This window comes from Pieris brassicae, chromosome 4, assembly GCF_905147105.1.
Source record: "Pieris brassicae chromosome 4, ilPieBrab1.1, whole genome shotgun sequence".
Classification (NCBI taxonomy): domain Eukaryota; kingdom Metazoa; phylum Arthropoda; class Insecta; order Lepidoptera; family Pieridae; genus Pieris; species Pieris brassicae.
The window spans coordinates 12,901,347-12,914,046 of record NC_059668.1 but is presented as its reverse complement, the minus strand read 5'-3'; the positions used below and the strand labels follow the sequence as shown (position 1 = coordinate 12,914,046).

Genomic DNA, 12,700 nt, shown 5'->3' with positions numbered 1-12,700 from the left:
ATTCATAATATAAGACTGTCGCTGTACCATTAGTTCACGATCGACACTTTCGATAGACTAATCGAAAAATGACATGGCAAAGTATTTATAACCATCTTTATACACCCCAAAACAAATAAAATATTTGATACGCGTTTAATTTCTACTTCAAAAAGACGAAATCTAATTTCTTCTTTTTTAAACTATAAGAAAAAAGGACGGATATTACGACTTCGGAAGAGTAGCTGCATCTGCCACAGGACAAGACACGCATCAAGAGGCTGGCGGCCAACCTCTAATAATGACACCAAAACAAGAATAACGAAAAGACAGTCACTTTCTGTCAAATTGTATGAACGAACTTCGACGAAATGAGATGAGTACTTTCGTTATAATGTTGAAATCATAACGAACTCATTACGAAAGATACTTTCTTCATTAGAAGTACTTGGTTCCTTAGAATAGGTATTTTCGATTATTTTCGACTTCGGCCCTATGTATGGCAGAGAAAGTCCACAGTGCTACGCCATCGCGTTCAGGGCATGTCAATCCAATAGTGTTTGGCCACAACTGAAAGGAATACTACGTTTTCTTTTGGCTTGGGAAGTCTTATCTGCGAATAAAATGCGAGTCTAATGTGTCTGATCCATCTGAGCTTGCTACATAAGATCTAGTGGTCGACTGATATTTCCCAGTATTGTTCCTGTAGTTTTTCATCTTCTCTGGCCAGAAGCTTCTCAACATCTGTCCCAGGCACCAATTGAAAGAACTGGATTCATTGCGTGGTGCATTTTTTGTTTTGATTGAATTGAAAGATAACACCACAAATATTAATTTTCAACTTCAACCTAAAATACACACGTAAGAAGTTCGTAAACCTTTAGTAAGGAATGGTTGACAGAACTGCAACTATTTTACATTATGCTTAATACAACCAGTTTTGTCACTTTGTCGCGCGTTCCATTATTTCAACGCTTTTAAATGACTAACTGGTCGAATACTAAATATATACCATATATTAATTGCTCGATTGTAGATTTTTCAGATTTAGTTTAGGCTGTGCATGTTCTTATAACGCAACGGCTTAACCCGTCCGAGACGCCTTTGCGCTAGTCACGCGAAAAACCTTATTTTGGTCGAGCTGTTCTCGCTAAAACCGAGCTGTCTAGGCCCGGAAATAACGAGATTGTAATTAAAAGGACCCCGTCTCTTTCTAGGAGAATTGAAGGTCGTAAGAAGATTTGACTTACACATAGAAAGCTAGATAGAATGCTCGCTAAAATGTTCTCGTATTTTTCTATGATGTAACATTCGCACAAATATTCATTACAAATGAAAGCTCAAGTTTATCAGCACCGTTTTCGTTTATTTTAACCAAATAATAAAGCTGTAACAGGATCATTGCTTGAATTATTCTTATGTTTATTAAGTGTTAAATATTGCAAATGGAAAAAGAAAGAAAGGATAAAAGGAATTGAACAAGGAAATACATATATATTTATTAATAAGATGATTTAAATATTATCTGTGCCTCTTTTATTTTCTTGGAAACAGTCTTTAGGATATCTTGTAAACTTATACGAACTGTTCAGCCCCGGATTTAGGGGGCTACATCCCCGGGATTCCACAAAACAGTGTTAAAGAAACTCTAATAATAAACTATATACTTACAAAATAAAATATTGTCGATTTTACTTTACTTTACTTTAATTTAAACCAGGGCCTCCATTTCTTGGTTGCCGTATTATCTCCAGACCATTCAATCCAGCTTGTTATCTGTTCTGTTTATTTTGGATAATAGGTTAGAGGGTTCTGTTAACCAGATTGGCGTTAATGATTCAATCATTTGAAATCGCCTTCGTGTGAATTACTAGACCGAATCGATGCCCTTCTAAGATGTTGATATGTAATATAGATTATTTTGCTAAACTATCATCATGGAGAAAAATATTAACTCTTCCCTCCCCTAGTTTGCTCTCGTATCTTAATACGTTTCTTATCGGAAACCTATTTGTGAGTATACTGTATTTAAAAAACTTAGCTGTAGAAGCTTTATAACTTAAGAAGCGAGAGTTTTCCTGATCTGCAATAGTAATTTTCCTTATATACATAACGTACGTTTTATGCTTTATAAACGTTGATCATTGGATCTAGTTTTCTCGTGATCTGAGGATCTGGCGCACGTAGGGGCAACGTAGCCGGAATTCGAAGCAACGGCCTCCGTATTAGGAGTTAACCATCCCGCTATCAATGCCCATACATCTAACTACTGCACTAATAAAAAACAAAATCAAAATTATAGTACGTCCGTATAAGTACTTATAAGTAAGTAATTTATATTAGTTAGGCTGCCCACGTCTTCACCCACGCGGAATTGGTGTATTTTGCCAATATTTTTGCGATCTCTATCTCACTCTAATATTTAAGTTCCTTTCCCTCGGTAAATGTGGTACGGTTAAATGTGAGTACACACGCTACAGAAGTTCAAAAACTTCTTACTTCAATTTATGTGTCTGTTTTCCATTTATCAATCTAATAGGCAAGTAGGTGATCAGCCTCCTGTGTCACACGCCCACGCCTTAGACCCACTGAGAAAAGCCGGTTACCTAACGAAATTTTCCTTCACCGTACGAACGACTGTGTAACACGCACATAGAAAGAAAGTCCATTAGGGGATCGAACATGCGACCTAAGAGATGTGTGTCGCACGCTAAAGCATCAGGCCCGCCACAGTGGTCATTTGAAAGGAAAAGCTTTTTTATTTAACTGTTTTATTAAGTATATATGTAAATTGTGTGTATAATTTTAAACTGAAATTACGCAGTTTCACGCATTGTTAATAAAATTACTATATTTATTAAACACCATTCCACTTTTGGAGTATATTATAATTAAATAATAACATTAATTAAGCCTTATAAGGTAAACCTTGTGTTTGTTAAAACAAACACGGAAAACAAGGAAACAATATACAAATAAGTCCCCAAAAATACACTATTGTTGCGTAATAATATTTATTTTTACAATAAATAGAACCTGAATTCACCAGCGTCTTTCACTTTATTCTTAAAATAATTCGTTATGTCTTATAAAGGATTAACACATTTATGATAGCGTTTATCAGGCCCGGGCGCAAGTGTGCTTCGGACGTCGAATAGCGCGCACGTTTTACTTTAATAATGAATTGTTAACTTGTGTTTATCGTGTAATCTATGGAATGTTTTTGTGACACTGGGTGAGAACAGAATTCAAAATTGAATACTTTAAAGGTACGTTATATTATTCTGGATAGTATACAATGTTATAATATTGAACAATACTTAAATGTTAGTAATAATTAAGAAATATAACTTATTTTTTCCAAGCGATGTGAAGGTTTACTTAAGTTTAATTAAATAGTAATAATGTTCATTTGTCACAAACAACATATTCTTAATTTTAATCAATTGAAAACAATTTAAACATTCGACATACGGAAATAATACGTGCAAAAATACTGAGTTGCCGAATATTATTACTATTACGCATTAAGATGCTTTGATTAAAATACAAATTGATCAATGAGTTAAGCGTGTACATTTCCACGTGACTAGATCATGAATACAACCAAAGACAATGAAAGTAGATTACTTTAATTGTCTTTGATAAAACTAGTGTGGCAATTAAAATTTCAATAACGATAAAATTAAAACTATATTTTAATTCACGTAAATCTATACATAATATTATAAAGTTGTGTATTTATATGACGAATAAACTCGAAACATTAACTAGCTCTATATATATGTTTTTTTTTAATAACAAAAGACAAACGGGCAGGAGGCCTACCTAATGTTAAGTGATACCACCGCCCATGGACACTCATATCAACAGAAGACTCGCAAGTTCGTTGACGGCCTTTTAAGAATTGGTACGGTCTTTTCTTAACCCCTGGACCCTAAGTCGAATTATTCCGGAAATACTTCAGTGGGCAGGTACCATATAGTGGTGGTGCGCAGCAAAAACTGCCTGAAAAATGTTCAGCTGTGGAACAACGGACGTCGAGGTATTTTGTTTTCTGCCTTCTGTCCGATGATGAAACTGAGCTACAGGTATTAATCCAAACAGCTCCTCTAGAGATTCAGACGTAACTTAATATAACGATACTAATCCCAGGCTCAATAATGAGTTTTGTTGCCGCGCTATTCCAAGGTTACGACATCAGCGCTTCGGATATTGAGATAACTACAGTTAGACTAAGAGCGCTGGTCAGTCTTTGTAGAATAATTATTAGGAAAACAAATTTGGATTTGTAGAGACCGAGAGAGTAATTATTAACCTATACGTTGCTCACACACTAATACAAACTTAACTTAATGTTTAATAGAAATAATCAATTAAAGTTATTATACTTTTTTATAAAACAAATCATTAGTAAACACAATTAAATTTATGGATTATGTAATGGAACAGTGATGGTCTAGTGCGAGCCACTTTCATCTCTGAGTTCGTAGGTTCGATCCCCGGCCGTGCACCAGTGGTCTTTCGGTCTATGTACGGCATATTTCAACCCGGTCTTAGACCCAAAAAAGTCGACGGCGTGCGTCAGGCATAGAAGGCCGACCACTAACTTGTCTATTAAGAAAAATAACTGATCACGAAATAGATACAGGCGTAGGCCCAGACCTAAAGAAGATATACGCCACAGGTTTTTTTATGGATTTAACATGTACAATTAGTGATAACTTCAAATGTCTTAATTTTTATTTTTTAACTAAACTTGTCAGTTCAAAATTAAGTATATATCTAAAGGGTTTGTCTTAGATTTTAAAATATTTATTTACAATTTAATCTATAATTGAATACTAAAACTGGCATTGATCAGCAAGTACTTATTAAAAGCTATTATAATTTAATGACATTTAACCATATCATATCGAAACTCAATCTTAAACTATTAGTTGTTTCTCTAGTTCGTGGAAATGACCATTGATAAGAAAAGTTTATGACCTTTGTGCACTTGGCAGAATATAGCTGTCATGTTGGTATTTTTTATTATAAATAAATGAATTATGAATCGGCCTAAGTGATAATTTAATGGCGGTCTCTTATCTTTACACCTAATGCCTATGTTTGTTTATGTGTAGCGTCTCAATTAATACACATAAAAACGATTTTCGACAAAATAATTAATTACTTATTGACATAAATTTCGACTTGTTTTATTTTGTCATATTTTTGGCCCAGTACATATGAATGTTACACTAGTGTACATATTAATTAATGCTAACGGACGATCTTAATGAGAAACAATCGAAAAAATATTTATATCGGAATGTCAACATGTAGAACATAAAAATTCAATGCTATTTAAATTCGAAGCGATTCTTGTCAATATATTCTCATTTCCGTTGTCGTATGTCGTACTTATGTTTTATGGGAAAATTATCTAGTGTTAAGTGGTATTCACGTTGTCAGAAGCCCACGAGTGCGTTGAGAGCCTTTAAACGTTTTGGACGTTCTTTCCGTCATGGACCCTACACATTTCCATAAATATGTGGAAGCTGACTACAAAAGTTTTTCAGAACTTCGACTACCAGAACATAAACAACAAAAAAGCAACGATGTTTTAAAAGCCGGCTCTAGAGACCTCTGGCATTGAAAGTATCCAAGGGCGGTGGTATCACTAAACATCAGGGGAGCCTCCTGCCTGTTTCCCCCTGTTATAAAAAAAATACGGAAATGCTGTTCTTGTATCAAGCCATTATTTATCCACGGACCATGCCGCGCCTAAAACATTTTTTTACTTCATCAATAATTTTTCTTTAGGCACTTGAACAGGTCTGTATCTGTATGTCCGTCACTAAGTCTGTTATTATTATAACTCCTCCTGCGATGTGTCTAAGTAAAAGAGAGTTTTTAGAATCCAAGCTGATAATTCAAACCTTGTGATTCTCTATTTCTACGAATCAATCCGAATACTGGGTAACATATTAAGCAACTGCGCTACAGAAGCTGATAAGTACTTTAATGCTATCAGCTAATAACTAATGATTAACATTCTTGAACAATGTCCATGAATTGTTTATTTTGATAAAATGGTACTTATTTTAAAAATATATTTTTTATTTATTTACACTTCGTTCCCATAATATACAAAATTATACATATATAAAAACAAAAAAAGTAGGTTACTTAAGTTATTAGGCAACGGGCGGCCTTATCGCTAACAAGCACAAGACAAGTACAAGAAGTGCATAATTAATTAACAAAAAAATTAATAAATAAGTAGCTAATTACAAGGCAGAAGAAAAATCATCAAAAATATTTTTTTTTAATAAATTTTAAGATTGAGCTATATAATATGTCGCCGTGAGATTTTAAAAACTGTATGAACCGTATTAATTCAAAATTTCATCAGCATCACATTGATGGCTGGAAGTCCTCCACGGTCCGCTTCAAAAGACACTTTCTAATCGAATATCTGTCAGTCTTCCTTGTCTACAACCTTCAATTGTTTAAAGAAAGACACGGCAATGCACCAACTGAAATGGGTATTCATGGGCATCCTGGGCATCCAGCTGGCCCAGCTAGAAAATATTCAAATACAATTATTTAAATTCGTCAATAGATAATGATTTGTTTATATTAAGTTTTTAACATTTTATATCAGTTTAAGTTAAACATACGGTTCCAAATATGGTAAATAAAAACCAGTTTCTTTGTTTGACGGAGATGTAGTAAATAAACGAGTTAACTGTTTACTTTAAATTTAACGCGGAATTTAACTACCAAAAAACGCATGTATCTTATTAATAATTCTATAAATATTATTCTTATTTATTTATTATTCAGCATACATGTATTAAGTAGGTGTGTGTTGTAATGTCTAGTTAGGGCACGAAAATTATACACACAGTATCCGTAATAAAGAAATATATTCACTGTTTAACTTGGAAGTGATATGTCTGCTTCCTACCACGATACAAATTGGAATAAATCAGAAATGACCTGGAGCAGAGTGAGGTAAAGACAATTTGGCGCCTCGACAAGATGGCGGCTCGATCGCTCATTCAAATGACAGGAAATAGTAAATACAATGATTAATTTTTGCAATCTTACTCAAATAAATCAACAGTGTGTCTGATAAAGGCCACTCGTTGCTGCTTGAAAATAAAACTTTTTAATAACTTTTAAGATGGAATAAAACGTTATTTGTTTATTATTAAAATACCAATTAATCGAACCAAAAATCGGCTGAATTCAAGTTGCTGCAAACACTGAGTACCGCCTTTGAAATTACTAACACTTTTCACAATCCGAATTAAGTTCTTAATCTTGAATAAAACATGAATTAGCGCTTACTCACGCGTCAATTGGGTATATAAAATCAAAATATCACGTTAAGACGAGATTATACGTCTAGACTAGATTTGTTTTTTTGCTTCGCGTCATGCGTCACGCGCTTTTACAAGTTTCTATGTCACACATGTCATACACGCCTCTGTACTTTATTATGTTTGACGAATTCATAAGATGATATGGTTTTTAAAAAGTTTAGGTTGAATTTGGTTTGTTTCTGATGTCTTGTTGCTATACTCTATAAAGTTCGCTATACTTAACAAAGTACAAAATGGACGACTTTAATGCATTTGTTATACACAAAAACCTTAGAATCCTAGCACTTTATTCCTCGGTAAATCAACACAATATGTTGCGAAATATTGCACAATTTTATTTGCCTTGTAGTATATAGATAGGGGTCATTGAGTCTGTATAAAGATCTTATATAACTGTTTAATTTAAATTAAAATAGTTTGAAAAAATAAGCGTTATTAGTTTTGTGTTTTTCAATATATTTGTGAACAATCTTATCTTTTTAATATTTTTACATACATATATATAATATATTTAATTCAATATTTTCATACATTTTCTTACGCGTAAGTACAATTACAAATGTCGATCGTATGGGTATAATTCATTTCTTCTAATTAGTATATTGAACGCCAAAAGAAAATTCTGGTCGATGCGCCAACCGTTACTTTTTTTTACTTATGACCTTATGTGCTAATATGTGATTCAAAGTCACGTGGTATGCATATATGAACTGTCAAAGGTATGCCATTTATAGTCATGGATTCGCTTACAACATAACAGCGCATTTTGGTTATCCAAACTTATTACGAAAATGGTCAACATATAAAAAAATACTTTTCGCTAACATTGCACTAGTTCTGGCCGACATAGACCCCCGAGATTGTGTGATTTAACACCTCTTGACTATTTTCTTTCTGGATTCTGGAAAAAGTCATTGAAAATTTTGATGTTCTGATGTTGGCCTGTAAACGAAACCGCAGTGTTTACATGTGGGATTTATTTTTGATACATAAATGGCATAAACCAACCTTCATTTATCAATAAAAAATCGATTTCACCTGATAAAAACGTTTGTTTTTTCAAATAGAAAAAAAAGTGATAGATGGCGACCTTTATATTAGAAATCAAACTTAACGCTAAGTAGTCAAAAACACAGTGGATTTGACATACGGCTGCAGCTGAGTTATCATTGGACGTCGAGGGAGAATCCAAAATTCCACCCCTATCACCTCGACGTCTATCGTTCCATAACTAAGCATTTTTTAAGGCAGGTTCTGCCGAGCACTTCTACTATGTGGAACTAGCTGTCCACTCATGTATTTCCGTCTTAAAAGGCCGGCAACGCACTCGTGAGCTTTCTGGCATTGAGAGTGTCCATGGGCGGTGGTATCACTTAACATCAGATAAGAGATAGAACAGGGGGCAAACGGGCAGGACCGTTTGCCCCCTGTTCTATACATAAAAAAAACAAACGGGATCATACTTCCTATCCTAGACGAAAATTAACTAAATGTTACTTATTGCATCTTCTCGTCTTACTCTAATTTATACAGAGCTGGAATTTGCAACTATCCGGTATATATCAAATTGTTATCTGTAAACTGCTGCTGAGTTCTGATAAAGTTAAATTGAACAATTATCAAAAAAAGATAATTATTCTTGATTGAAACTAACCTAGCATCTCAAAAACAAATGTCAATACTACATTTAATTAAGTAATATCGTATAATCTTTGCCATTGATTATCACTTTTGCTTATGAGTAGGTAACATTGTGAAATAAGACTTACTTATTTTAAAGAACATCTAACTGATTGACGATCCATTTGTGGAAACGCAAAAGTACTACTTAAACAAATATCTTACTGTACAACCTTTAAATTATACGAAACTTTTAAAATTCCATTCGGTAAACGTTTTATAGTAAATGGAAAGCACTCAAAAATCGAGTGTTATGGCTTTATATACATTAAACACGAGCATAAAGATAATAAATTTACAAATTGAATTTATTGAATTACAAGTTGACAAATAACTCGTCAACACAACAGTGAGTAAATAATTTAAACACAAATTTAATAAACTCTTATTTACATATGTAACATTTAAATTATAATATATGTATATATATATATATATATATATATGCGTAAATCACGTGACATACTGGCACGATTTAATTACATTCGAAACTAGTAGTTATAAACATACCAGTTAAATTATCATTAACCCACTTTTGAAGGTGTTTACGTAAGTTAACTCCTGGGCGCTCCAACACTTTATGACACTGTATTGAATCTGCTTTATATTCTCGAATATAGACTAAGACTAGACTAGACACTCGTCGTTAATTTCTGGGTCTAGGTTTATTACGCTGATGTGTGTAATCCAGAATTACCTGAATTGCAGCTTAATAAGTTGGAGCGTCTACAAAATATTTGCATCAGATTCATATTTGGACATCGTAAACTTGACCATATTTTGGAGTTCCGAAAAAAGCTTAATTGGCTACAAATTCGATTGCGGCGTGAGATGCACGTTATACAACTTCTCTATTATGTTCTTTTTAACCCCAAAACTTACTTAAAGCAAAATTTTATCTCCCTCCCTGGCGGTAGTTTTGATTTGCGTTCCCTTGACAATCTAATTCTTAAAACCCCTACTCCTAAAACTGAAATCTATCAATCCTCCTTTACTATGCAAAGTAACCTGCTATGGAACTCCTTTCCACTTGATTTCAGACGACCTCAGTCTTTAAATTTATTTAAAAATCTTCTTTTTGATCATATTTCAATTATTATACTTATTTTACTTTAAGATCTGTTGACATCCACTGCTGGACGTAAACCTCTTCCCTAAATTTCCGGTACGCATCCAACATTATTTACATTTTGTACACGCTTCTAGTTATAAACTAAAATATATGTGATCTTAACTAATGTTAGGTTACATAACTCGCGTTTATTTATTAATATAAAGAAAACATCAGATTTTGATTTGTTCCACTCCGGCTTGTTTTTGGATAATAGCTTTTATTACAGTCATGATTATTCAGATTTATATGGCACTATAACTATGAAATTATGAAAATTAATTAAAATATTAATAAATTATTATTAATTTAAGTGTAATTTTTGGGGCCATACACAAAAATATGACAAAAATTATATAATATGTAGTAGTGGACTTTTACTATATCTACCACAATTAACGTCATTTTCTATAATAATATATCGAAACAAACATGAATTGCTTTGCAGAATTCTTAACGGTTGTAACAAACAAATTAGATGGAATGAATCAAAATTTTGAATTAATGAAAAAAAATTTTTGTTATACGTGGGTACAAACAGAGCGCAACGTTTGCCAAGTCTATCTTCTTACTAATTAGTGGTAGATCGGGGTATGCGCAGCAGATGTGTAAGAGAGTCGCAAATATGACGTGATTTCCTTTTTGTTTCTGCCTCAGCGCTAACAAATAATCAAAATTTAAAAAATTTCAATCCCTATAATATGTAGACCCTACAACTTTAATTATACAAAAAGAGTGAAAAGTTATATATTGTAATTTTATCCGTTTAAACAACGTCACTCACAACAGCCATCATAAAGTCAATTGAGCCGGTTGTTTAAAGATAAATTAACGTCTTATATCAAATAATTACATAATTGAAGAGAATGTTCTTTTATCGGCGTTGAAAAAAAAAACTCTGTCACATTTTTCGGTTACGCCTCACATTTTTCCGTTACACGCCATCGTTTTCTTGTCCCTACCACGGTTGGTCCGAAGACATTCGAAGCCAATAACAAAAATATATAATAACAATGATAGTAATTCTATTACAATTAATGAAATTCTATAATAATCTTAGTAGTAATAAGGTAAAATGAATAATTGTATTTTTTGTATTCATGTCTATAATAATAAAATCATTTTGTTAAACTTTATCTAATTTAACTTTATTTAACCAATTTCTGTAAAGTTGCATATGGTAGATCAGGATTTCGAAGATTAAGGTCATAAAGAAGTTCACTAGTACACGCACACATTTTTTTTATACGAGACGTTACCATTAAAAAACGAACTTATAGTAAACAACAATTTTGCCAAAACATGAATTATACTATATTATATATATTAAAATTTAAAACTAAATCTGCATTTTATCATAATATCTAATCATAATTATGCAAACTATTACCAAATAATTCTTAAGGAAAATATTAATGTTTATCTATATCGCTATACCAGTATGTATTTCAGTGTCATTATGTAAAACCAACTAGTTGCACTATTAACTAGCCCCGCGGGTTTACACACGTTAATTTGGCGGTAGAGTTCTCCTATTAATAGAAACTTAAAAAAATTGAATTTGATACTATATAATATAAGTATAAAGTAATACAAAACAGTGGCGCTTCGGAGATTTCTGTAAATGTTTCATGATCATTTGGCAAGTAAGTGATCAGCCTCTTGTCCCTGACACACGCCGCGATTTGTTGGGTCATTATCTCGACACCTGCCATAGTTAAAAAACTTAACTATGTATTTTTAACATTTATTTCTCTATGGTATAGATCATGGCATGTAAGTTGGCATCTATACATAAGAAAAATTTAAACTGATCTCAAATACTTTAGGTGTGACAAACATGCAAACATATACACACTTACTAAATTTTAATTAAATAAGCCTAGTATTGTCTTTTGTTAACATAGCTTTTACACATTGAAATAAAACACTTTTTTACTGGATTGAAGCTATGAATTATTATAAACTTTAAAATTATTTTACATAATTTTAAATTTCTCCCCACGTTTCGCGTGCTTTACAGCATGCGTGGTCACGGTGACTGAAGACAAAAGGTGTTGAATGTCAAAAAGTATCACAGCTGTAGAGAAAGTTGTGTTATCTGTATTTATTTAGTTTTTACATACCTTCAATCCGGTAAAAAAGTGTTTTCTTTAAATAAGCCTCTCAACCATGTACTAAATAGTTATCATTTATTGCAAGTGACTGAACTATAAAACAAAAATGTTGTTTTAAAAACCTTGCAATATTTCAGGTCCGAGTGTGTTCGCGTGCGCCATGCGGCTGCGGGCGGCGCAGTGGCGGCGCGCGGGATGCGTTTTCGCCGCACTGCTGGCCGCTGCTGCGCTCGCCGCCGCGCTTTCGTGGAACTCCATATTCGAATCTGTTTTCACCTCTGTAAGTCTATGATAAGTTGCTTAAGCGTCTCTCAACCAATGGTCGTGTTTGAATCACGGCACATGGCAGAAATCGTAAGCAAACTGCTAGAAATGTACGGCATAGGTTGGATACACAGACTGATCACTTGCGTGAGAAAAAAATATGATCTCGA

The 12,700-nt window shown here is 33.1% G+C and overlaps 1 protein-coding gene across 3 annotated transcripts in view; it reads left to right on the top strand.

Moving 5' to 3' along the window:
• The window catches only part of LOC123708768 (protein peste-like), a 39,940-nt gene that overhangs the window by 12,583 nt on the left and 14,657 nt on the right, over positions 1-12,700 (top strand). For 2 of the 3 annotated variants that reach the window (XM_045659641.1, XM_045659643.1), the window contains exons 1-2: positions 3,113-3,248; positions 12,404-12,546. In XM_045659641.1, coding sequence (XP_045515597.1) covers positions 12,427-12,546 — 120 coding nt within the window. In that variant the 5' untranslated portion in view covers positions 3,113-3,248; positions 12,404-12,426. Of the gene's footprint in view, positions 1-3,112; positions 3,249-12,403; positions 12,547-12,700 lie in introns of those variants that run through there. The other variant, XM_045659642.1, reaches the window with a different exon arrangement.